This window comes from Desmodus rotundus, chromosome 1 (genome assembly GCF_022682495.2).
Source record: "Desmodus rotundus isolate HL8 chromosome 1, HLdesRot8A.1, whole genome shotgun sequence".
In the NCBI taxonomy this organism is placed as follows: domain Eukaryota; kingdom Metazoa; phylum Chordata; class Mammalia; order Chiroptera; family Phyllostomidae; genus Desmodus; species Desmodus rotundus.
This window is the reverse complement of record NC_071387.1, coordinates 101604153-101629501: the sequence shown is the minus strand read 5'-3', so window position 1 is coordinate 101629501 and position 25349 is coordinate 101604153. Positions and strand designations below refer to the sequence as shown.

The following is a 25349-nucleotide window of genomic DNA, read 5'->3' as shown; positions in this document are numbered from 1 at the left end:
AGTGTTTTGCATATATTGGGTTAAATTAATATATTGCTTAAATTCAACTCAAATTTAACTCACCTGTTTCTTTTTACTTTTTTAAACGTGGAGAGTAGAAAAAATTGAAGTACATCTGTGCTGGTCTCCCAGCTTTGTAATTGCTTCTCTTGGTATAAATCATTCTTTCCACAGCAATCAGAATGATTCTTTAAAATGTCAACCTAATCAAATACAGTTGAGTCTCATTATTAGTGGTTATGGTCCGTTAATATGCCACAAACACTGAATTAGCAAATACTGAACCACTGCACCCGGGACAATACAGGGTAAGGTTCCTGCCAGCCTCTGGTCACACTTGCGTATGGGTCAATACATAACCACGTTTTATGAGCGTTTCTATTTAAAGACACCTGTTTATTGATTTGGTAACACTGGACTCAATGTAATGCATGCCTGTAGGAAGCTTATCTAACACACCCATTTTCTCTGTAAGGCACATCACAGCCCTCTTGCACTTAGGAACACTAGGCAGCGCTTCAGCACGATGCTCGGGAGCCATTTTATAAAGCAAAATAGTGACAGACTGACTCAGAGAACAGGCTGACAGCTCTGGGAGGGGGAAGGGGTGGGGCTAGGTTGAGGCTGAAGAGAGTAAAAGGGGGATAAATGGTAAGGGAAAAAATACAGTAAAAAAGAAACCATTTTAAAAAATCACCAACCAAAAAGCATAAGAATGAGAAAAACATGTGGCACTAAACATACACAGAAAAGACCCTTGTTCCCAATATTAGAGCTGAAACAATAAGAGTGTTGTCTTATTAATCTCAGCTGGGAAAGTGCACATCAGGCAACAAAAATCTTTTCCATTCTATGCATGTCTACAGAACGTACAGCGCCTAAACTCAGACACAGCCTGGAGAAAGGAAGGTACGCTTCCCCTGATTAATGCCCTGGTGCTCGCGTGGTCAAGACGGAGAGCTAATATGTTCCTTCCCCTATATTCCAGTCACTCTCTCACTAGAATAAAGGGGCCCTAGACCCTCCCGCTTTCCTCGTGGAGGCGAAGCGCTCCTGACATCATCAGGGTTTGGCACGTGTCGCCCTAGCCCCGCCCACGCCATGACCTCATGGCCCCGCCCCCCGTGACGCCACAAGCCTCGGCCCTGCTCCAAAGCCTGCCTGCTCTAGGATTGACGCGCGACGACGACGACCTGCGGAGGTCGCAGTTTCTGCTGCTGCGGCTGCCGCACGAGCCGGGGAAACGGTGAGTCACCTGGGCACTTCGAGTCGGCCTCTCCCGGAGCGCCCCGCGAGCTAGACTGGGCGCTCGTGCCCCTCGTGGGGAAGGGATGACCTAGGACCGCGGACCCTCTTTGCCGCCCCCGCCCCCGCCCGCGGCGCTCGCGCGGTGCATGGTGGACACTGTAGTCCTCATGGTGCGCAGATTGCGCTTGGGGTGTAGGGATGGACTATATCTCCCAGAGGCCTTTAGGTGGGTGGTGGGCGGTGTGCGCGTAAGCCCCGCGGGCTAAAGGTCTAGTGCTCTGAGCGGTTGGACCCCGGCCCCTGTTGGCTTTGCTCGGATTTGGGTGCCCGTTCTCTCGAGGTAAAGGGACATTGGGGTCCGCGTAGCGTGTCCGTCGCCTTCTCCCAGGACGCGATGCGATCCAGAGAGGTCCTCGGGGTTTTGACGTACTGTTGCTGGGTTGGCCGGCCACCAGCGGGGCTGCAGTGACAGCCAGGCCTGGGTGGGCGGAGGGACTCGGTGCCGCTGGGGGCTGCCGGCCCCGGCGCCCCGCTTATCACAGCTCCCACATCCTGTTGTAAGGCAGGCTGGGGAAAAACCATGTTCGGTTTTACGCTGTTTTCTCAAGGAAAGGGGATTGTGAGGAGGGTCCTGGCGATGAAAAAGTTCTTGCTGAGTTCCTTGATTACCCCACTGTCGACCGCGAGCTCCTGAACCAGGTTGGGAGGCAGTGGCTTGGCCTGGCTTTGGGCTCAGCTTCATTGCCATCCGCGATCTTGGTTGAACTCACGCGTCGTGTGAGTCTGGGTTTGGGCACTTAACTCGTTTATGGTTGTGTATGTGTTTCTGTTTTTCTCTAAATGTTCCCAGGATGCCTCTCAACAAGTGTCAGGTAAGGAGCTAGCAGCTGTAAGTTTCCCTAAGAGTGGGCCGAAGATCCTCTTTATCAGAATCACCGAGGCCCTTGGTAAAAGGGCCAATTCCCGGGCCTCCTCCTAGAGGTTATGGGATGTGGTCCAGGACTCACTATTTAATAAGCTCCCCAGATAATCCTCAGGCACACCTGAGGCCGAGGACCTCTATCCTGGAGTGAGGAGGATGGAGAACCCGCAGTATAGCATTTATACCAATTTTGTTTGTATTCTGGGGCGTGCCACTGGGCAGGGCAGGGCAGTGCTGAGCCAAGCGTGTATTGGTATTTTGTTTCTTCCCTCAGGGCTAACCCAAGAGTCAGGTGGGAGAGATAGGCCAGCTCTGCCTTGCTCTCTGCCCATGAAAAATTTCGAACATATAAAAAAGTTGAAGAAATTTTACAGTGAATACCTATAGAACACCATCTAGAATGTATAACATTTTACCATATTTTATCATAAATCTAACCAACAGCTCATCTTATTTTTTATGTGTGTTGAAGTTGCAAACATCAGTCTAGTTCCCTCCCAAATAATTAATCATGCTTATAATTGAGTAGAGTTTAGAATAATTCTTGCTTTTTTTTTTTTAAACTAACAGAAGCCCTGGGTATTTGAAAATTTGTTTCCCATCCCTGAGGAGCTGGAGGTTTTTCCATGGACTGGGCCTCTGGAACCAGAAAAGAGCTTTACGTGGGCTCTTACAAAGATTTTTAAATAGTGGTTTTCAGTCACCTGAAGAGCAGAAACATGGTTCGTGTAACAGAATAGTCAAGAACCAAAGTTGTTTTGAGGGGGAGCTCACAAAGCGCACCCTGGCGGCCAGGTTGCCCCAGCAGATCACACTGGCAATCGTTGATTTCTGTCATCCGCTCGCATGCTCTGTTTCTGCTCTTTACACTGTCAGCTTGCCTGGTTTGAAAGCTGCTGGTTTCGTATGTTTTTTAAAGCTCTAGGGGACCAGGGCTGCAGAACCCAGTTGATGAACTTTAAACCCCTTAGGTCCAGGTACTTTGTTCTCTGGCCACAGATACTATCCCCTAACCGTTGGTGTCTCACCTTTTGGCATCTCTGGGCCACACATTAAATACATTGCAACACAGAATCACAAAAAAATCTCATAATGTTTTAAGTAAATTTACAATTTTGTGTTGGGCCGCATTCACAGCCATCCTGGGCTGCATGTGGTCCACGGGCTGTGGGTCAGACACCCCTGCACCATTTTCAATCGTCTTAGAGGGACAGAAGGGACAGGTCCTGTGCAAATACATCTCCACTTTCAAAAACACATATTTTTACTAGTAGAGGACACAGAGAAGTGTGGCAGTATCTTATATTGGTGTTTCTGTCCTTATGTGGAGGAAGGAAGTCTTGCTGGTGGGAAGCAGTGGGAATTCCTACAGAGAATGGTGGTCTTTAGTGGGAGGAGAAAGGAGAGCCAGGCCAGCAGCACTGGCATGAGGTTTATTGTGCCCCCATGAGGGGACTTGAAAATGGGAGTGCACAGGGTGGAAGTATGCTTATTTCTAGGACCCCACAAGAGGCCTCTGTGTCCTCTCTACACAATCAGGATTCTTCTAGAGTCTCTGGGAAAACAACTCCCTGCATTGCAATTTGGTGCTGCAGAGGAGAGGGGTTGCTGGGTCGGGGCCTGGGGCAGAACCCCTCCCTGAGAGGGCCAACCACAGAGGGATGCGTAGGTCTGGTCACTCCTGAGCCTGCAGGCCTCCCCCAACCTACTGCTACTCTGGGAGTCAGCAGGCTCTCGTGATAATGGTGGGATCCTGGGCCCAGAAGTGCCCAGATTCGGCAGACCACCCTGGAGGCCCTTCTGTTACTTCCAAGCTATGTGACAGGCATTTGCCTTCCCAGAGCCTCACTTGCTACACCTGTGATAGGTGAAAAGCAACACCCAGGCCAGATGAAGACTGGCCCCCGTGTGTGCTGCGAAGACTGGGGTTTCCTAATGTCAGACAAAGTACGAAGCTGTGCGATGCAGGGTAAGGACGTCCAGTGGCATTCTGATGCTTCCCGTGAAAGCAGTTTTGACGTGTTTCCAGAAGACATTTCTCATCACCTTTTTGGTGCATCTAGTCTGTAGGTGCTGTGAGCCCTTGTGTGGTCTGGCCACTGGGTGATCCCGTACCATCTATTTTTACCACAAGGAGGTGTCATGAGGGTCCAGTAAAAACTGTGAACATGCCAGACACGTATGTGTTCAATCAGTGTTGATTCGGTCTGAATTCAGATCTATTCCAGTGTCTGCGTTTTTCCTTCAAGGAGAAATAGAGGCCAGGGAAGGTGGAAGGCAGTAGGAAAGCGTGGACGGGTTTCCCTGGGAGGGGTCTGAGGAGAATCCTAAGCCCTTATTAATTCAGGAAGAAGTGAAATATGGTTGTCGCAGTGTTAATAGCAGTAGCCTTACAATGGACAAGCTGAGGAAGCAGCAAGGAATGGAATTTCACTTGCGGTGTGCGCCCCTTGCGTGTGCTGTCATCACAGCAGCCCTGGACGTAGCACAGGCACAGAGGCCAGAGCTACCAAGTGACTTGCCCAAGGCTGCTGAGTAATGGGGGACAGGGCTTCAGACCCAGCCCCCCGAAACAAGAGGGGCCGAGGGAAATGCGGGCTTTCCCGGCCCCAGCACGGACACTGCTCCCTGGAGTTGACCATGACTCAGGAAAGGGTTTTGGGGTTTTTTTTTCCCTCCTGTCTGGATTTTTGGCCGCAAACAAAAGCACTTTCATCAAGAAGCGTGGACTGCATCTCAGCCGAGGCTGTGCTCTGGCCCAGTAGCATTTGGGGGAGCGGGGTGCATTTAGATTAGGAATAATAGGATGGAAAACCTAGTTAGTTTAAGTTAACCCCAAACCTCATGGATTTGCTGATTTAACAAACCTGTGCCATGTGCTCATACAAGTAGGAGAGTCCCAGTGTCTCTGGTGGGGGAGAAGAGGGGGGACAAAAGATTCCCTGGTGGGGGACTTCAGGAAAGGGTCAGGTTTTCTGGAAAGAGGGTGGGACAGTGTTTGGGAGGCTGAGAGAAGGATCTGTGCAGGGGTCCGTTGGTGGGGGCGGGGCGGGTTTGGGGAGGCTGGCATGCAGTGTGTTAGAGAACTGGAACACAGGGCCAAGTCCAGACTTCTCAAACCTGACCAGTAGATGAGATGGCGGGTCTGAGAACTTTCTGAGCATTAGCAATACTTGCTGACAGGCCAAGAATTAAGGTGTAGAGAAAAGTCTGGAAGGCCACTCAGGCATCCACCTTGGTGACTGGGGTACTGATGACTGAAACAGGGCCCACAAAATGGAGAAGAGACCTCCTGCCCAGGACTACCAGCCGGCCTGTGTTCCTCAGGATGGGCTGCCGGGGGCTGTGGAGGGACTGGCCCCAGATACTGTCGCTGCCCTCCGGGAGCTTCTCTCTGGCTGGAGAGGCTGGGGCCTTGACCACAACTTTCTCTGTCCCCCCTGTTCTTGGTGACTCTGTTGGCCCAGGCAAGGAACCTCTACCCACCTTCCCGCCAAACCTCAAGCAGGGCCCACCCAGTCCCTGAGGCCTCCTCAGTTCCCCCCACACAGACCACCCCTCGTCTCACCGGGAGCACCTGCCATCACGAATTCTCCTTTGGGCTTTGCTGGCTACCTTTTGTAAATTTTTCTCAAGTGTGAGCTGGCTTCCCAGCTCGATTTGCAGCAACCTGAGAGCTGGAACCATGGGTGATTGGCTTCTGTGGAATGACTGAATGACAGAGTCAGGACTCTTAAGTTTTTTCAAGTAGGTAGTTACTTGAAAGAAAAGAGAAATAAACTTGGGCAGTGGTGGCTCTGCTGAATAAGACTGGTTCATCTTAGAACTAGAATTCTGTGCTGCTCCAGGCAGAAGGCCTCACGTGATCATTTGACTATGTGACTATCACTCGTCGTTTGGCCATTACCTCCTCCTCCTCATGCTGTGTTGCTTGAGACTCAGACCCCAGTGTTTGTTCCATGTGGACAGGTCAGGTCACACGTATGTTTACCTGCTTTGCCCGGGGATCATGGAGGCCACACTGTGAACAGTTTCCCCCAAGTGTAGTCCAGTCAAACTGGCCGAGAAGAAGCTGTGCCTGCCGCAGGTGGGCCAAGCACTGCAGGTTTCCCCACCTCCAGCAGCCACCTGTTGATATCAGGACTTTTGGGGACCCACATTAGTACACCAGGCATAGTACAGGATGTGGAGAGCCATGGGACCACCTGATTTTCAAGCCCTCATCTCACTAGGAGCAAAGGTGGGCGTCCTTCAGTAGCTGAGGACCTGGCCCATCTCCCCATGCCATCCGCTAAGCCCCTCTGCCCTCAGCTCCTCACACTCTCCTGGCACCCACTCTGCCCAGCCCCTGGGCTGTGTGGGCACAGTCCAGACCTCTCCGCTTAGCCCCTCTGCCTGGACATTTCCACAGCTGTGCACGGGGCTTGCTCCTCACCTGTCTAATCTTTGCCCAAATGTTCCCTGCTCAGAGAAATCCTGCTTAAAACAGAAGGCCTCAGCGCTCCTTTTCCTGCTCTTCGTTCCTCGGTGGCAGCGAGTGTCCCCGTCTCTGCCATACTGTTTTACAGCCCGGTCCCCCACCCCCAGTGTAAGCTCCATTGAGGCAGATGTCGGTGAAGTGCTGAGTTGTAGGGACCATGGTCTGTTTGTGATCTGTCACTCCAAGTACGGAAATACAGAGCTGACTTCCCACATGAGCATTCGTGGTTAGGTTCCAGTCAGCTAGCCCTGCCCGGATAGTCCTCGAGTGGCCTGTGAGCTCCTCTCACAGCACGGGCACCCCTGGCTCCTGTTCCCCTTCACCAAGATAAAAGCAGGGGACTGGTCAGTCATTTCAGTGTTTCTCTTTTCGTTCTGGGTACATGAAGTCCGTGCAAACTCCCATGATGGAATTCCACCGTGCAAAGCACTGTGTTGGGAGTGTAAAATCCTGTTCAAGCATATTTTGAAACACATGTTGGGGAATGTGTGAAAAAAGAGGGCTAAGGTAGGTGTAGTGGAAGGGACGTTGGGCGTGAGTCAGGGCACCTCCTGCAGCCAGGGAGCGGCCAGTGGGTGCTTAGTGGAGATAACCTGCTGTTATCTCCAGCCCTGTACCGGCTTTGGAAGATGCCTAGTCAATGCTGGAAGACTGAATGAATGTCAGATGAGACTTAGGACTTAGGACTTTGTGATTTTTCATGAAATTTCCACCCTGAGAGGTGGTCTCCTGATGTATGTGAATCATAGAGCAATATACACACGGCTAAAAATAAGGCAGTCTCGGATACAATGTGAGCTTCCGTGTTTCCAGGAAGAAGATCCAAAATAGTTCTTCTGTCCCAGCTCGCAGGAGTAAACTCTTCAGGTCAGATGTCCATTTAGAGTGATGTAAATTTAGTTCCACGTTCGTATACTATTTCTTGTAATGTAGATTTCCCCCTCTTCCCTCTCGCCTTTGGGACTTCATGTCCTTGTCACAGACGCCAGCCCTATGTGATCATCAGTGCAGGTCGGCTGACCACCCCGCCCCCCCCACCCTCCGCTACCGGGACCCATTTGCTGGACTGTCCTGTTTTTCTCAGGTTTTTTCCATCGGTCCTGTCACACAACTTCTTACTACGTGCCCCTTAAAAGGGTGTTTGCAGCAACATACAACCATTGCAATAATGGGGTCTCATGCCAAATGCCATGATTTGGCGTGTATGCTGCGCACCCCCGTTTTATGTGCACATTATACATGGGATTATTATACCCTTGGTGTGTAATCATTATACACATGTATAATACGCATCTTTATTTTTCCCTCAAAAACCTTGGGTATAAAGTGTGCATTATACTGGCAAAATACGGTAATTACTTATCTGTGACATGTCTACTGGTTTTTGGCTTCTTGTGTTTGGACTGATTCCATCCAGGTGACCTCTAGAAGCATGCACACTGCTGCTAAGGTTACGACAACTAATGTTCTTCACCCGGCAGTACTTTGTTTTAAAGAATTGAGTTTGTCCTGTAATGTCAGAAAATGAAATGATGCAGAGACACAGCCCTCACCGTTGTGAGGGAAAATGAGGGGGCTTAGTAGATACTCAGGTATATACAGCAGCTCTGGGCATGTGGAAGCAGACAGACAAAGCCATTTTCTTGTGAGTGTGGAGGTTTGCTCTCCTTCAAGGACTAGGGGAACTTGGGCAAGACCTGGCTGCAGGCTGAGCTCCTCCCCTGGGCGAGCAAGGCCAGCAGGCATTTGTGTCTGAAATAAGACTCTTCCAGCTGGGTGGTAGGGACAGTGTCGTGGCCACGTGGCTTGGCTGCACTTAAAGGCCTCGAGCCTTTTTCTGGGTCTCGATGGTGTATCTTGGTCTCAGATAACTGATTAAAATAGAGTCAGTCCAAAGACTGTTTTGTGTCAGCTTCACAAAGGCAGAGGTAAGGAATTACTCTCTTCAGGGTTCCATTTTGATTGTCTAAGTGAGGCTTATTTAGACTCATTGCATTTCTAAAATTAGTCCGCCTTTTAGTTACCAAGTCCTGCCTGTCCAACAGGCGCAGATGACTTGTTTATGCACTGGTGGGTGCAGCTGTATCTGCTTTTCCATCCTCTGCTCTTCTCTACTGTCTGTACTTCCTTCCTCTGTGGGAATAGCAGAATGCAGAACTGAGCTCTGAGTCCCGCCCTGCCCAGAAGGCAGCCAGCCCCCAGGGCTGGGGAAGAATGCTGGATAACAGTCAGAGGCCTGGGCCGTCCTCCTGGCCCTGGCTCCAGCTCGTGCCCTTGGCAAGCCCTGTAACCTCATCAGTGTCCGTTTTATTGTGTCTTTTGGGATTTTTCTTAACTGCCCTCGTCTGCCAGGTGTTGACCTGGTAGCTCTTCAGCTAAGGTCTCCGAGGCTAGAATGGCCTTGAATGGCCGTTACATTGCAATGACAGGTCTAGACCCTCAGTTTTACTGGAACCCTGGGAGGTGGCCTGGTATAGAGAATGGACTCATGCTACCAGACTCCCGTGAGAGCGATGGAAAGACCGTAACACCATCTTACGGGAGAGGAGAGCGAGCAGACAGCCTGTGCTCCTTGGAGCACTTCTCTTCCTCAGGCAATGCTAGGTCACGGTCAGCCACCTTCCTGGGCTGAGGACGAATACTCATTCAGAAACTTAGCACAATTATAGTGACTGTTTTGAGGAAGGAACGTCAAAGGAGCTGCTTATACTAGAAAAATTAGAAACTACACATAAATACCAAGTTTCTGTATATGTATTTATATATAAACAAATCCTCTAAAATCCCGCTACCCAGAGAAACCACTATCACTTAACATTTGGTGTGTAATATACAAATGATGGTTTGTAATATACAGATGACCCTTGAACAATGCAGGGGTTAGGGGCGCCGGCCCCCCACATGTGCCATCATAAATCCACGTATAAGTTTTGACTCCCCCAAAACCTTACTAAGAGCCTTCTGTTGACCAGAAGCTTTACAGATAACGTGAACAATTAACATATTCTGTATGTTTAATATACTGTATTCTTACAGTAAGTAATCTAGAAAAAAAAACTGTTAGAATCACGAGGAAGAAAACATACATTTACAGTATTTATTGAAAAAACCCTGTAAAGTGGACGCTCGCAGTTCAAACCCGTGGTCATGGGTGACCTGCACGTGTGAGCGCGCACTTTCAGAGCAGGGCCACAGCACCCGTGCCCCTGTTACGTTCCTCCTCCACCCAGAGCTGCATCAGGACCATCTTCCTGTCAGTGACAGTAGATCTGTGCTACTTTTCACAGGGCCGAATGCAGTTGCATTGTCTAGGTAGACCAGATGGCTAACCAGTCCCTTTGCTTGAACATCAAAATATTGACACCTAAAAACCTTTCTCTATGTGAATCTTTGCTCACGTGTTCGCTCATCTCTAGGACAAGCCCCTGGAAGTGGTAGTGAGCCAGAAAAGAACGTGCAGGAGGCAAAACCGTCCTCAGGAAAGTCGTACTCCCGCTGTGCCGTGGCCCACATGCACGGGTGCTCTGCCGGGGCGTCAGGGTGGTTTGCCAAGGCTCGCATAGGAATTGCGCGTGATGCGAATTGTGCAGTCGTTACTGTCATCATCACAGGCACTGGAAATCGTGTTGCCTTTTAGTTTAGAACCATTCTTTGAGTCGTGTCTACTTTGGACTTCGCTTCTGATTAAGAGCGATCCATGTAGTCTCTGTCCTTTTTCCTCGTGTGCCCACTTTCCCGTGCTCTGCCTGTGCCTCCATGAATACAAGTGGTACAAGCAAGCATTTGTGGTTACTGAGCGCTGCAGCGTGCTTTGAGCTACGTGCTCTTCACACAGCCTCATTTGTCCTCATCACAACTCCGCGGGGCAGGGCTGCGGCTGCTCTTTCACAGACGAGAACACAGATTCTGGACAGGTAGCCTGGTGGCTGGCATGGGACTTAGTTCTAGTGGGGAGGATTCTGCCCGTCCAGCTTAGCCGGTGACATCAGGGCTCGAGCCTCCCTGTGGAAGGGCACAGGTGATGGCATTTGGGGCCATTGCCTTAGGCTGATTCATTGGCTCCTTTGAGTTGTGATATGTACTGGTCAGGGAGGACGTGCAGGGGGGGAGGAGAACAGACATAGGAAAACAAGATCTGCTTTCTGGTCCTTTTTGTGTCTTGTTTTGAAGTATTGAGAATCCCCAAGGCATCAGAGACACCATGTTCAAGTGTAAAAGTAAATGGTTCACAGCCACAAGTGATGCTGTCTCAGAGAGGGACTGTCTTTCTCATCCTGCTTGTCAGGGAGGACAGTGGGAAATGGGCTGTTCAGGATTTCCCAGTCCTGCCGGCGCTAGAACTCGGCAGCCCGAGGGCCTGCGCAGCGAGCCAGTGGCCACTGAGGGAGGTGGTATAAGCTAGAGAAAGCCAAGCCTGTAATGGGAGCTTTTCAGTTATGGAGCACTTGTTTATGGACTATTTCCCATCTCCTCATCGCCTGCTGCTCTCATTAACTCCGCCTTCTCCTCCCAGCTTGGGTGGAGATGTGCCCTGACTCCTGCATGGGATGTGATCTTTCGCTAGACTTTTTCTCTACACCATTGGTCTCGCTTTGGGATTTTGGTGTGATTATAACAGCTGTCTCCCCCACTTGATTGTTAGCTTCTGGAAGGCAGGGACTGCACCTCTTACCCTGCCTCTTCCCCAGCCTGTATCCTGCACAGAGTGGGTGCCACAAACTATCATCATGAACAGACTGTTGGTTATTCCCGGAGGAGCTCCGTCCCCCTTCCTAGGGCCTCTATTATCTGTTAAGTGGCCACTACACAGACTGCTCCCCCGACTGGGGGATGTGAGGGAATAGGACAGTATGTGATGTTGCCCGGGGCGTCGGCAGCCATTCCTGGCAAATAAGTGCCCCCGTTTGAAGGGTACCTCATGCTGCATGGTCCTTCATGGCTTTTCCACATCCAGGTCTCAATTCTCACACAGCCTCCAAGGTGGTCAGTCGGGGTGTGGGATGATGAAGTCACGGTGGGCCAGGCCTCCCAGGAAGGGACGAGTCCCACTTGGACCTGTGCACTTGGCAGAGGCTGAGTGTGCTCTCCTTCCCTCATCCTCTGGGTGGCCCTGGAGACCCCGGGGACCTAGCAGGGTGTATGGTTTCCCTCTGAGCCTTTGCTCCTCCTGGAGCAGTGGGCGCTTCCTGTGTTAAGCAGATGGAAGCCACCTTTCAGTTTTCCCAGCAAAACCCAAAGCCCTGCTCCTGGCCAGATGCCTGGAACCTGCCTCCTGGGAACAGAGGAACCCCTCAGAGGCCAGCTGGCATCGTGGTGCCATGGCTGCAGGGAGGGGGAGCCCCTCTGGGGAGAGGTAGGAGCAGGCCAGTCCAGCCCTGGGAAATGCAGCTGCTGCCAGCCTGCGTCTCAGGTGGATGCCCAAGGCCTGTGAGCAGAGTGCATCACTGATCACGGAGATCCAAGGCAGCCGACTCAAAGGAGTGGTGGCCCTGTAGGAGGATTGCTGTTGTCTCTTCCTTTCCAAGAGCTGTCTCAGGAGCCCCAGAGCACGTAGCCTCCACTTGCTATGCTGCAGATGAACCCTGCTCGGCTAGCTGAGCAGGCTGAGTTTGATTACAAGTCCCCGAGGATCCTGTGGGGAGCGCACACCAGGATCCCCGCTGTTGTGGGAATAGAAGCTGCCCTGACAGAGGCTTCAGTGCCTGTTTTGTTTTCTTTCCTGTTGGAAGCCCTTCACTGTGAATGACAATGATAGCGGGTGCTGTTTACTCAGTATTCTTGTGCGCTAGGTCCTGAGCTGCTGTGGGCATTTTGCATACACCATTTAATGTAAGCCTTGCTCCAGTCCTGAGAGGTAAACAGAATTACCTCATTTACAAATGAGGAAGCTGAGGCTCAGTGAGGGCACACAGCTAGGAAGTAAGGGGTGGAGCTTTGTCTGAACTAGTCTGGTGCCTCCTTTAAAGCCTTGCACGTTGAAGCAAGCATCCCTGGGGTGGGGCCTTGGTGCCACAGCAGCAAGCCCGGGGACTCACCGGGACAGTCCACTCGGTCTCAGGGTGGCTCCTCTGCCTGCAGGTGCGCCCGTGCGTTCTGTGGGGGTCCCTCTAGCACAGCCGTTCTTTAAAGGTGAGATGCAGTCTCCTGTAGGTTTCCTGAGACCTTTCAGTGCTGAAGGTCAGAGCTGTTGGATTTCTATAGACACTAAGGCGTTACCGTTCTGCTGACCTTTTTCACTGTGCTGGTGTTCACAGCCATGTGCAGAAGCAGTGGGGAGTGAGACTGCGGCTGAGCTCCACCCCAGGCAGTGGCACCACACTCTACTAGTCAGTGTAACGGTGTTCAGCGCACACGGACGCGCACACGTGCCTGTTTCGTCGCAGAAAAGGCAGTAACAATCTCTAGCGTTACTAAGATGTGACCCTCGAGTGCACATCTTTTTAATAATCTGTGATGAAATATGAGGCCCACAGAAAGCACACACATGAAGTATGACGGCTGCCTCAGGGAAAAGCACGGGCACAGTTTGAGTTGCAAGCTGATGGACTAGCTTTTTCGGCGCACTCCTGAGCACTCTAACGACTGACACGCACGCCCAGTGGCTGCTCAGAGCCAGGGAGTGAGCAGACACTTTCTTGAGAATGAATGAGGTGAGCCTGCTGCTTCAAGGAAAACAACTCACCTTTGTTTTGTTTTGTTTTTATGTTGCCAATGATAGATTTGTTATTTCTGTTTGTTGCCAGTGATAAAATTCGAGCTTTCAAGTAAAATTTAATTAGAATTTTGGAGAACTTCTATCTATCGTTGTGAGCCTGAGCTTCCTGCTAGACTCTTCCGGTGAGGTGGCGGTGAGCCTGGCAATGTGAGTTTTTGAGGGGATGTTACATAATAAGATGTGTCAGCATTGCTAATGTGCATGATTTGGGCTCATAATCATGAACTGATGTTTTCCAGTGACCCGTGCATGCTGTTACAGAATCACGCGCGTGTAAAATGTCCATTACAATGCAGGGTAGACTGATGAGTTATAATGTAACAGAGGAGGAAAACTTCATTGTTAAGGATTCGGGTTCCATATTGCAACCTTTAAGAAACTAGCACTTGTCAAATTCGGGTTTAGTGTTGAAGAATATCTACAATTATCTGAAGAGGCTATTCAGACACTCCTCCATTTCCTAACTGTTTATCTGTGGGAGGCCACATTTTCCTCAAGTACTGCAGCCAAAACCACCTATCACAACAGATTGGATAGAGAAAGAGATAAGAGAGTCCAGCTCTCTTCTCCAAAGCCAGACATTTAAAAGGTTTGCAAAGATGTAAAACAAGGCCAGTCTTATCATTACATTTGTTGCAGAAAATAGTTATTTAAAAAAGTTATTTATGTTAACATGTAATGAGTGTATTATTTTTAAGAATTAATACTTTTTAAAATTCCTCATTTTTGACCTTTAATATGGGAAATACTGATAGGTAAAACCCACAAAACAAATTCTTTTCGGAGTCCTCAGTAATCAAGAGTGAAGAGGGTCCTGAGACCCAAAGGCTTCAAAACCACTGCTCTAGCAGCGCTGGAGGGAAACCACATTGGGAGGTTGCCTCCTTGGTGCCATCCTCAGTCCTCCAGGAGTGCCCAGTCCTGTGTAGACTGGTCTCAGCGACGGACTGCCTCTCCCCTCCCTCTCAGACTGAGCCTTCCTCCAGGAAGGGGTGTTGGTGTCTTTCCATGACAGGTCCCGTCCGGGGTGAAAGAGATGGGGGCCAGGGCTGGCACCCCCATGGCAGTGTTTAGACTGCAGAGTTGAGTTTGCAGCAGTGGCCGCAGCCAGTGAGGAGCACATCCTGCTGGCAAGGGCTCAAGCCCTCCCAGCTCCCACTGGGAGCCTGCCTGGGCTGCCTTAGGCGGCTGCCGTTTGGCCTGGCTTTGGCCCTGGATCCGCACCAGTGTTCTCTGTAGTGAGTGATGAATAGTTGGGAGCAGAGCAGAATGCCAGAGGCGTTTCCCAGGGCCCAGAGGTCGTGTGCTTTGCCCTTCCCTCTGGGAAATGGGGGGACCCAGAGGAGAGAGCAGCTAAAATCGGGCACCAGGAGGTGGAGACTGTCCCTCCTCGTAGCACCAGGAATCAAAGCTGCCCGTCACTGACCTGTCCTACAATTGTATCCTTTTTAAATTCTTGTTTTTAATTATGCAAATAATACACAAATGCCTTCTTGCTGTTAAAAAAAGAAAAATAAAAGTATCCTGAAGAAAAGCCTGCTGCTCTTGACTGTGTCTGTCAAGCTTCAGTCCCAGAGGCGAAGATTTCAGTCCGGAGTGTTTCTTCCCCGTCTCTTCAATTTACATCCACACGTGCACAAAGAGAACTGTCTAGACTTCAGTGGGTTTGGGGGTTTTTTGGGATAAAATTGTAATTCACAGCCATACAGTTCACCCTTCCAGTGTGCACACACAGGTCAGTGGCTTTAATGTCACAGAGTTGTGCAGCCATCACCACTGTCTAATTCAAGGCCATTTGCATCACCCTAGTAGACGAGTGTTTTCACTCTAAAGCATTCTTCTCCCCTGCCCAGCAAGTCTGCCAGGTACTGGGCACGTGTCATCACTGCTCTGCATGCAACTAGCCAGAAGGCAGGGGTTCTTGTCCCAGGTCCCTAGGAAGACTGAGGCTCAGGGAGGATCCATGACTCACCCAGTTCAAGGCCAGGTTCCACACTCTTTCCGAGCTCTCCCTGTTTTCCCATTAACTGGTGGACTGACAGGTCCTTGCTCCTCTGTGAATGGGAAAGGGGGTGGGGTCTTGGGTTCTTGCCATCCTGGCCCCTCATTGGAAGACTGCATCCTTTCCTTGCAGCTGTTACACTCCTCAGTGACTGCCTAGAGTATTGTGTTGGATAAAGACAGGGCCTGGGATTGGGGTTGAGGTGGGGAGTAATGAAGCCGTTTTGGTTGGTTTCATGACCCTAAACCCTAAAAACCACAGCAGGAGTCTCAGGACATCATTTTCATCCTCACGCCTCGGAAAACCCGCACCAGGTCCCTCCCAGCTCACCTGGAACAAACTCAGCAGCTGCTCTGTGTATATGAGGACTGACGAGTGTGTGTGACTTTGCCGATGGTGGAGCTGTATGAAGAGAGGGAGGGGCTAAAGCTGGGCTTCCAACATCGGGGTGCAGAGCAGAAGTTTCCCCCTGGAATGGACTGGCACTGAGCTGGCCCAGGCTCTGCAGTGGCTGCTGGGGTGGGGTGGGCGTGGCTTTGCAGAAAGTGCCTGGCCCTGTGCCTGGCAGAGCTGTCCTGCCATCATGCTCCTGCCCCTAAAGCCCCCAGTGCCTGGCCTTTGGGAAGGTGAGGTGAGACTGCAATGGAGAGTGAGCAGGCGGTGGGTCCACAAACAGACGTGGACATAGGCTTCACCTAATTTTAGGGTAACTAGAATAATTCCTTCCTATCTAAAAGCACCCACTGGGTGCTAGGCTTGCATTTGGTTTTGGGCACACAGAACAGATTAGGCCTCAAGGGACACGTGCAAGCCCATCCTCTCCTCCCTCCTCTATAAGGGGTCCAGAGACCACTCATGGCCTCCCTTCCCTAGACACACCACCCCCTTCTCCCTTGGGGCTCACTTAAGTCTGTTCCCAGCTCCTCTGGGCCTCCACCTATGGCCCTTTTCCTCCTAAAAGTTACCTTGCTGACCCCTTCAAGGACACAGACGCGTGATGTGAATGAATGAACAGCACGGGAGAGCTGCAGGCTCACAGCGCGCGCTCGGGCCCCCACAGTGCCTTCTCACTCATCAGGCACTCACCCCAGGCCGCCTCCCTGCTCTGGACTGTTCCTTCTAGGCAAAGCCTTGACCTGAAAATGCAGTTGAGGGGACACCGATCTTCTTTGTTAGTTAGATCCTCAAAGCCCCAGTAGCCCAGCCTCTGCCCTACACACGTTTCTGGAGCAGCTCTGCTTCCCAAGGGCCGGTGGCTTCTAAAGTAGGAGCCGCTGGGGCTGTGGCAGCATACCACGTTTTCCCAGTGTTAAGTGGGAAATTTCCCAGCAGCCCCAGAACTGGGCCGGAAAACAGGTAAGTAGAAATTGAAGGTTCAGAGGAATTCCTTGTAAACATCTAAAATTTTGGTTTGCAAGGCCGTGTGACCTGGGACATGTAACTGAGGTGAGGTGACTTTCTCTAAAATGGAGATGGCAGAGAGCTGACGCAGGCTGGTCTGAGGACTGAATTCATGCTTGTTCCGTGCCACACCCACAGCCGGTGCCCAAGGGATGTTAGCTGCGTTCTGATGGGGATGTGAGGGTTACCTTCTAGGCACTTCCTCAGTGATGTCTCTTGGACTTCTGCAGTCTCGCAAGGCTTGGGAGAGAAGTGTGTTTTTGGAATATGCCATCCTCTCGGCCTGTGTTGGATGTGACTCTTACTGTACTTTGGTGGGCCTCCAGCAGGTGTGCCAGTGCTGTTATACATGTAAGACTTCATGTAGGACTTTCCTGATTCAGTGTGCTTCGGCTCGCTGAGAATGCTTCTGCCCCAGTGCTCATGGGTGGTCAGGAAGAGCCAGGTGCTCGTCAGACCTGAGGCGGGTGGAGTCTGAGCGCTAGGGTGCCTTCTCTGTGCCCTCACACCTGTGCGTTGGCTGGTCAGCTGCTGAGCGATCGGCTGGATCTCTAGCTCTGTTCTGAATTTTTTGTACTTTATTATTTTGATTGGGTGATACCTTTGCATCTACAAAATCAAGAGGGTGTAAAAGGCTGTACTGCGTAAAATCTTTTGGGCTGCCAGAGGAGCTCCTGTTCTGTTTAGTGATAAACTTGGGAAGGTTTTCAGACAGTTCCCTATTTCTTCACAATTCATAGTTACAAGATCTAAATGAGAGGCTGAGAGGCCTGCCTTAGGTTTCAGGGGCTATAAGCTGACTTCATTGAACTCCCAGGACCCCAGGCCTGGCTCTTCTCTGCTGAAAACTGCAAACCCACGGGTCTCGTGGCCCCTTCCTCAGCCTCTCGTAACCCACACTCCAGCACCTGTGCAAGCAGCGGAGTTGCAGGGGCTGAGATCTCGATGCCGCGTCTGTTTGTAGCTTCCTTTGTGCGGTGTGTGTTTTTATTGGAAAACTGTTTGGCTCTTAGACATGTGACTTTTTTAAAGTACTGCATTTCTGTAGTTTTTATTACACCTTATACAATAGAGATTTGTTTAGTTAGGTTTTTTTTTTTAAGATTTTATTTATTTTTAGAGAGGAGGGAAGGGAGGGAGAAAGAGAGGAAGAGAAACATCAATGTGTGGTTGCCTCTCATGCACCCCCTACTGGGGACCTGGCCCACAACCTAGGCATGGGCTCTAGACTGGGAATCGAACTGGCCACCCTTTGGTTCTCAGGCAGGCACTCAGTCCACTGAGCCACACCAGCCAGGGCAGATCTAGTGATTTTTATGAAAAGGCAGGCCGTGCCTGCATCCTCAGAGGTGATGCCTGGTGGGTGTGCATGCATGTGCTCCCTGGATGTGGAGGGGATTGGAGAATCCGGGCTACTTCCTCCCTCCAGTTACCTAAAGGTGCTCCAGTCACTCACCTAGTGCAGTGCAGCTCTTCTTCCTAGCCTGCTCAGAGCATCCCCTGGGCCTGGCCACTTCCCTGGTGAGCTGGGGCTGCATGGTGGACAGTAGTAAAGATCTTTTACCTGAATCTCATCACAGGATCCAATCAGATGAGCCCGACTGTGAGACACTCATAGGGGTGTCAAACTCATTTTCACCGGGGGCCACATCAGCCTTGCAGTTGCCTTCAAAGGGCCGAAATAATTTTGGGACTGTATAAATGTAACTACTCCTTAACTGTTAAGGAGTTGAAATTACATTCAGCCCTTTGAATGCAACCGTGAGGCTGATGTGGCCCCCGGTGAAAATGAGTTTGATACCCCTGCCCTAGAGGAATCCCAGATGGACATAGGATGGCAGTTTGTGGCAGGTGCTGGCCCTTGTTCCCACAGACTCAGTGTATTAACAGACTCTGTTACAATTTTCTGCAGACATGAGTCAAGCTTCTTAAAGAAGGCTCCTCTCTCTCCCGTTATGATTCCTGAGTGGCTCTCCACCTGGATGGAGGTACCTTTAGTGATGTTCTCTAGAGGCTCTGCTGCTCCCTGTTCTTGACCCTGTGCTGTTGGAATTCACCTGCATTCACCTGCTGCTGGGCATGGGGGTGGGAGGGTCACTCAGGGTTCTAGACTTGCTCTGTCTCTAATATGAATATGCCATGTGACCTTGGACAGGTCCTGTCTTTTCTTGGCCTCTATGTCCTCAAAGGACAATTACAACCAGCAACTCACAAGAGCAGACATATACTTTATTATAAATACTTGGGAAGATGTTCTGCTTCATGGTGGCCAAAGAAATAAAAGTAACCAAATGTCATCTTAACATTACAGTTCGTGATAGCAATATCCAAAGTTTGCACTTTAAATTGGCATTACCCTTCACAAAAGGCGTAAGATGTTGATAACCTTTGACCTGATCATCTCACTTCTGGCAAGTTTAGCTCAAGGAAATAATCCAAGAAATGGAAAGGGCATTGGCCAAATGTGTTTTTTTTTTTTTTTTTTTTTTTAATGAAAATAACAAGTAGCATTCTAAATGTCTTAGGGGTCAGTCGAGTGAACAGTGATGGGCCCATGTTAGGGAATATTAAAATTGATAGTCACGGGGCCTTGAAAGATGGAGGACATACGCGACATTAAAAGGGCTGAAACTTGTTTGTCATGACAGCCACTCTATAAAAACATGGGTGCCTCTGCATTTGACCGGCGCGGACATGCAGAGGGACTGACTGGCTGCATTAGGATGGTCAGATTGGGCAATTTTGTTTTCCTTCAGTTTTTAAATGTTTTATTGACAAATAATCACATACTGTAGCTTGCCCATTTAAAGTGTGTAATTCAGTGACTTTAGTATGTTCACAGAGTTGTGCAACCATCATTCGTCAGTTTTAGGACATTCTCATGCCCTTGCTGCTCTCTGCCGTCCGTCCCCCAGCCCCTGGCAATCACTCATACCCTGTCTGTCTGTGTGGACTTGCCGGTTCTGTGTTTTATATAAGGAATCATGAAATATGTGGTCCTTTGTGTCTGTGTTCTTTCACTGAGCGTGCGTGTGAGGTTCTTCCACGTTGTAGTGTGTGCGTCAGTACTTTGTTCCTTCTCGTGGCCGAATATTCCGCCGTGTGGGTATATCCAGTTTCTTTATCCACTTATCAGTTGATGGACGTGATGTTGTACACTTCTTAGCTATTATAAATGCTGCTGCTGTGAACATTCGTGGACGCGTTTTTGTGTGGATCTACCTAGGAGTAGAATTACTGGGTCACATGGTTTAACTCCGTGAACTACCGTTCTCTATAGCAGATGCACCGATTTCACAGCTGCTCCCTGGCCCCCACCCACGTGTGAGGGTTCCGGTTTCTCTACGTAGTACTTGTTACAGTCTTTTTCATTTTAGCCATCCCGGTAGGTATGAAATGGTGCCTCGTGGTGGTTCTGATTTGCATTTCCCTTTTGGCTAACGATGTCCAGTCTCTTTTCATGTGCTTATTGGGCATTTGTTTATCTTAGAGAAGTGCCTACTCAGATCCTTCGCCCACTTTTTAATTGGATTGTCTTTCTGTTAGTAAGTTAGAAGAGTTCTTTGTATTTTCTAAATACAAGTCCCTCAGCAAATACATGCTTTGTAAAACTTTCCCTCCATTCTGTGGGTTGTCCTTCTACTTTTTGGATGGTGTCCTTTGAAACACAGTTCTTAATTTTAATGAATTTGTTTTGTTGCTTGGACTTGGTCCTTCTGGCCCTGACACTGATTCATCAAATTTAATATTTAAACCTAGTGACTCCAGGCTTCCTCTTCCCTGGCAGGATTATTTGGGGCCCCCCAACACTGTATGGTTCTGAACTGAACACTGCTGGGCTCCAGGAGGGAGCTGCATCCACTAGGGGAGCCGCTTTCACTGGATCTTCTGTGCTGTACAGAATCTAAACAGGTGCTCAGGTGCTTCAACAAACATGATGAAGGAAACGAGGAAAAGTGTTCCACTTAACTGACCCTATCTCCCTTCCCACCCTATTCACCTTACAAAACAAAGATGGGCAGAGACACCGCTGTGTATGGTCGGCTCTGAGAGCCACTGCTGGGGACACTGGTCTGGGCCTGGTGGGGAGAGGATGCAGAGGACCAGCCATGGCCCAGGAGAGGGCAGTTGTGAGAAGGGGAAGGGGGACCTGAGGAGTGAGTACACAAGGAATAAGGGGATGAGAGGACGGGATGAGGGACGGTACTATGCTGGGCAGCAAGGGGGAGCCAGACCAACGAGGGAGGTGTCCAGGATCAGCCCAGCCCTGTTGCTGAGGGAGCTGCCCTTTTTTCTCCCTGAAACAGCTCCCCAGAGCCTCAGTCCACCCAGGCCAGCACTGGAAGGAGCCTCATCTGTCTACCAACTCTTGAGTACCTGGGATTAGAGGTAAAGTCTCCCAGATCCCCTCCTACAAGGAGGCTGGCACAGCATTCTGAGTGTTAGGGGAGGAGTGGACCAGTGCCTGAACCTCACTGGAGAGCCCTGAATTAGGTTCCTGATGGGGGCAGGGCCCACCTGACCAGCTCTGTCCTCCTTACTGACTGGCTTCTGTCCTCTCCTGGCTGCCCTCACTTACCCTCTTTCATACAGGCAGTGCAGGTGACCACTGAGGTTAGTAGCTTCTTGAGAGATGTGGAGGACAGTGGCTCTGGGCTGGGCACCCTGGTGATATGGGGCATCTCCAGGATTAGAGGTAGCGTGGTAACAGCTCCACTGAGGGGAACTGGTCCCAGCCCATCAGCCCTGCTCAGCCTAGTGTGAAGAATTACAAGGAAGGGAGTAAAAGGTGACCTGAGCCCTGAAAGCAGGGGACACCTGCACTAGCAGCCATAGGAGGCCGTGCGCTTGGGCTCAGTGAGCGTGGATCTCTGAGGACTGCCACACACTGTGCAGCAGCCCCTTGTCACTTATCAGTGCCTACTGGCAGTAGGGGAGGTGGGAGCACAGCTCACTTTTGGGTTTTTCCTGCAGATTCAGAAGCCTCAAAGATGTCTCATGACCCGCCCCCTCCTTATCCTGGAGGCCCCACAGCCCCCCTTCTGGAGGAGAAAAGTGGAGCCCCGCAAACCCCAGGTAGGGTTCAGTGCTCCTGAGTCTCTGTCTGATCCTGGCCCTGTCCCTTGCCCGCTGCTAAAGTTGCTCCTGGAGGGGCCCTTCCACGGACAGTGCGGCTGGCACCCTGAGCTTCCTCTCCCTGCTTTTCTCTGTCCAGGCCGAACCTCCCCAGCTGTGATGCAGCCCCCACCAGGCATGTCGCTGCCTCCTGCAGACATTGGCCCCCCACCCTATGAGCCACCAGGTCACCCAGTGCCCCAACCTGGCTTCATCCCCCCACATGTGAATGCAGATGGCACCTACATGCCTCCAGGTAAGTTGGGAAGGGACTCACTGGGGAGTTCAGGGGTCTGCCTAGCCCAGTGGGGCTGCTATCCAGCCTTTGCTGCAGGCAGCCTGGTGTTCTGTGGTGGTTACTGCTGGGGCAGGGGGACTGATTGTGGGCATGGATGGTGGACATGGGAAGGTATCACAGAACCAGGTGCTACTGTGAAAGCACTGTGGATGAGCCAGATGAGCCAAAGCAGTCCAGGGCCCTGCCAGGAGGGTCGACACATGGGAAGACTCCTCAGGGAACTGTGACAGGTGTTATGGACTCTTGGGTGCTATAGAGGCCACTTTCTGCCAGAGACCTGAGTCCATGGTGGAGGCCTGGTCTCCTGCTCACCCAGCAGCTCTTCAGAGGGACTGCTTAGGCCAGTGAATGGCCCAGGGCTCCTGCACAGGTGTCTCCAGGCCAGGTGGGCCAGGTGGCACTGCAGTGCAGGACCTGACACTGGTGGGAAGGAGAGCCCTGTGTGCACGAGGGACTGGTGAGCGGTGAGGCTTTCCCTCCTGTGGTTGAGGTCCTTGAGCACAGCACCCAGTCCTCAGAGGCAAGGGAGTACATGTATTGAGCTGAGTCAGAGGGGAAGTGGGGGCCGCCTTCTCAGCTCTCTGCCACGTCTGACTAGGTCAAGTATCTTCTCTGCTTTGGTCCCCACAGGGCAGGGACCAGGAAGGGCTAGGAGAATGTGGATGGCTACCTTGACCCTGGACCTGGTCCCTAAAGCCTCAACTATGTCTGGAGTGCTGGGGGCCTTGGAGCTTTGTGCTCACCTCTCACATGGAACAGGCAACAAATCAGTGACCTGTCTGCTCTGTCTTCTGTGCCCTTCCAGGTTTCTACCCTCCTCCAGGCCCTCATCCACCCATGGGCTACTACCAGCCGGGACCCTACCCACCAGGGCCCTACCCTGGCCCTGGGGGTCACACAGCCACAGTCCTGGTCCCTTCAGGGGCTGCCACCACGGTGACAGTGCTGCAGGGAGAGATCTTTGAGGGCGCACCTGTGCAGACAGTGTGTCCCCATTGCCAGCAGGCCATCACCACCAAGATCTCCTATGAGATTGGCCTGATGAACTTCGTGCTGGGCTTCTTTTGCTGCTTCATGGGGTAGGTGGTGTCGGTGCTCAGGGAGGGGGGCAGTAGGGGCTACGCCTGCCCACCATCCAGCTGGAGTAGGTCCGGTGCCCTCGGCATCTTCTCTTCAGGCCTCCTAATCTCTGATTCAGGTGTGATCTGGGCTGCTGCTTGATCCCGTGCCTCATCAACGACTTCAAGGATGTGACACATACGTGCCCCAGCTGCAAAGCCTACATCTACACATACAAGCGCCTGTGCTAACGGACTGGACTGGATCCCCGCTGTCAGTCTGGCCCCCTGTGCTTTGCCCCCCATGCTCAGGGGTTCACATCCCCAGTCCCACTTGGAGGTGGAAGCTGTCCCACCACTCCCCTAGAAGTCTTGTCCTCTTTGCCGTGCCCTTCCCTGAGCGTCTGACTCTTACGGCAACAGTTCTATTGGATTTAAGGCCAAGGGTCAGCGAGTGGCAGGGAGCTGGCACTGAGCATGTGTGTTGCTGGTTTGCTTGGTGTTTGTGATTAAGAAGATAAACTAGGAAGGGCCTCCCTGCTGGGGTCTCACTCCTCCATTTTTGTATGAGGTACAGGTTTGGTCCTGATTATCCTTGGGACCAAAAGCAGCCAGAGCAGTGGCTGATTTTCCAGACCTGGGCCCTACAGTGGGACTGTGCCTGTAGCTAGGTTCTGATCTGCTGGGCTGGCAGTGGGGAAGTGAGCCCAAATAGGAAGGGTCGTAAGGCCAAGGTTTGTTTCTGGGTTGCTAGAGGTAGGCATGATGGGCGGAAGCAGTGAGACTGGCCCTCAGAATTCTCAGGAACTCAACACCTTGTCTGAGTGCCCAGGAGCCACCTGGAATAAGAAAGAGGTCAGCACAACTGAAGTTCATGGGATAAGTTCCCAAGGAACTTGCCTCTGGCCTTTGCCCAGCTCCCTTTCTGGCTGTGCCTCTCTGATCATGTCTTTACGGGGAATGCCCAGCTGGGGCCAGAGATGGAAGATAGGGCCCCTCCCTGTGGGCACATTGAAGATTTACAGTGCTCTCTCTGTGGATCCTCTCTCCAGTGAACACTGGGCCTTTCACCAAGGCTGACTCAGTTGCTGTTTTTGCTCCAGGCACTACAGCAGGAGCCACTGTAGCGCTGGATTGGGGACCAGGAAGGAGCAGCAACCACAAGTGGCGGAAGTACCCTGGTGGATGCTAGTCCTGCCCTGGGCCTGAGGCCATGCTGTCTTTATTTCCTGAATGGTTTGTCTGTGAACTTGCTCCCGTGGACCGCTGTACCCTGCTGCCACCCCTCTCTCCTGGTCTCACACTGCCACTGCATGGCCTTCTGTCACTGTGAATTGTGGCCAGTCTGTTTATAGATTCTCATTAAATTGGTCCTTTCACTCCCCTGCCCTGGGCCTCTGCTCTCTTGCCTGGCTTCCTTCTTTTGCAAGGGAAGGAGGGTGGGGCTACAGGTAGTCTGAGGGCAGGGGGTTGGGGGTTGAGTCTTCAGGGTCTCAGTGCTTATGCTATACCGACTGCCCATGAATGACACTGGCATTTAAGTACCTAATTAAACCAAGCCAGAGTTAGTGTGGACAAGCCTTGGCATTTCAGCTATGACTGGGCCAGGGCACATGTTGGCTACCTTACTATCTGATACTGGTTTTACCCACCTCTGCACCACAGCGTCCACCCATGAGAGCTGGAGGCTGGAGTACTGCAGCTTAAGCTCAAGCTCAGGGTCATCCTACCCAGGAAACAGGTAGCTTTGTTTCCTTACATAAGACAGGGGCACTGGGGCTAAGGCTTCTGGGGGAGGCGGGGCAGTTAGTCTGGGCCCCAGGTTTTAGACCAGCTCTGTCTCTACCCTCATCTGAATTGTGAATGTAGGTAGGCTTGGTCAGAAGTTTAATATGAAAGTTTCCCCACCATTTAACCCTTTTGTGAATAAAATGTTTGCAGATCCTCAATATATAAAACAAGTAATAGATTCCTATTAATAAAATTATTTAAGTTCATATTTCTATTTAAGACAATCCACTGTTCTATAATGTGGGTACATGGTTTTTAATGATTATTTATAAGGTAACCAACCAACAGTCTTGGGAGGACAGTAGGAGGAGCTGTCAGG

General features: G+C 51.1%; 1 protein-coding gene across 7 annotated transcripts; it reads left to right on the top strand.

Moving 5' to 3' along the window:
- The first annotated feature begins 1141 nt into the window (after positions 1-1141).
- Positions 1142-25236, top strand: CDIP1 (cell death inducing p53 target 1). Of its 7 annotated transcripts, none has more exons than XM_045189824.3 (7): positions 1142-1246; positions 21076-21157; positions 21743-21844; positions 21984-22139; positions 22987-23260; positions 23380-23513; positions 24343-25236. In XM_045189824.3, the coding sequence occupies exons 3-6, from the start codon at positions 21760-21762 to the stop codon at positions 23489-23491; spliced, it is 627 nt and encodes a 208-aa protein (XP_045045759.1). In that variant the 5' UTR covers positions 1142-1246; positions 21076-21157; positions 21743-21759; the 3' UTR covers positions 23492-23513; positions 24343-25236. The 7 variants fall into 7 exon arrangements, with proteins under 7 accessions (XP_045045759.1, XP_024409084.1, XP_024409086.1 ...); XM_045189821.3 differs by adding an exon at positions 20556-20680 and having other exon boundaries at positions 1149-1246; positions 23380-25236; XM_045189823.3 differs by adding an exon at positions 20556-20688 and having other exon boundaries at positions 1149-1246; positions 23380-25236.
- The last annotated feature ends 113 nt before the right edge of the window (positions 25237-25349 follow it).

Bases quoted from the DNA above. Each gene is read 5' to 3' on its own strand.
- CDIP1 (XM_024553318.4), top strand. From the start codon at position 21,760: ATGTCTCATGACCCGCCCCCTCCTTATCCTGGAGGCCCCACAGCCCCC. The intron at 21,845-21,983 runs GTAGGGTTCAGT...TTCTCTGTCCAG, and splicing joins TGGAGCCCCGCAAACCCCAG to GCCGAACCTCCCCAGCTGTG. The intron at 22,140-22,986 runs GTAAGTTGGGAA...GTGCCCTTCCAG, and splicing joins TGGCACCTACATGCCTCCAG to GTTTCTACCCTCCTCCAGGC.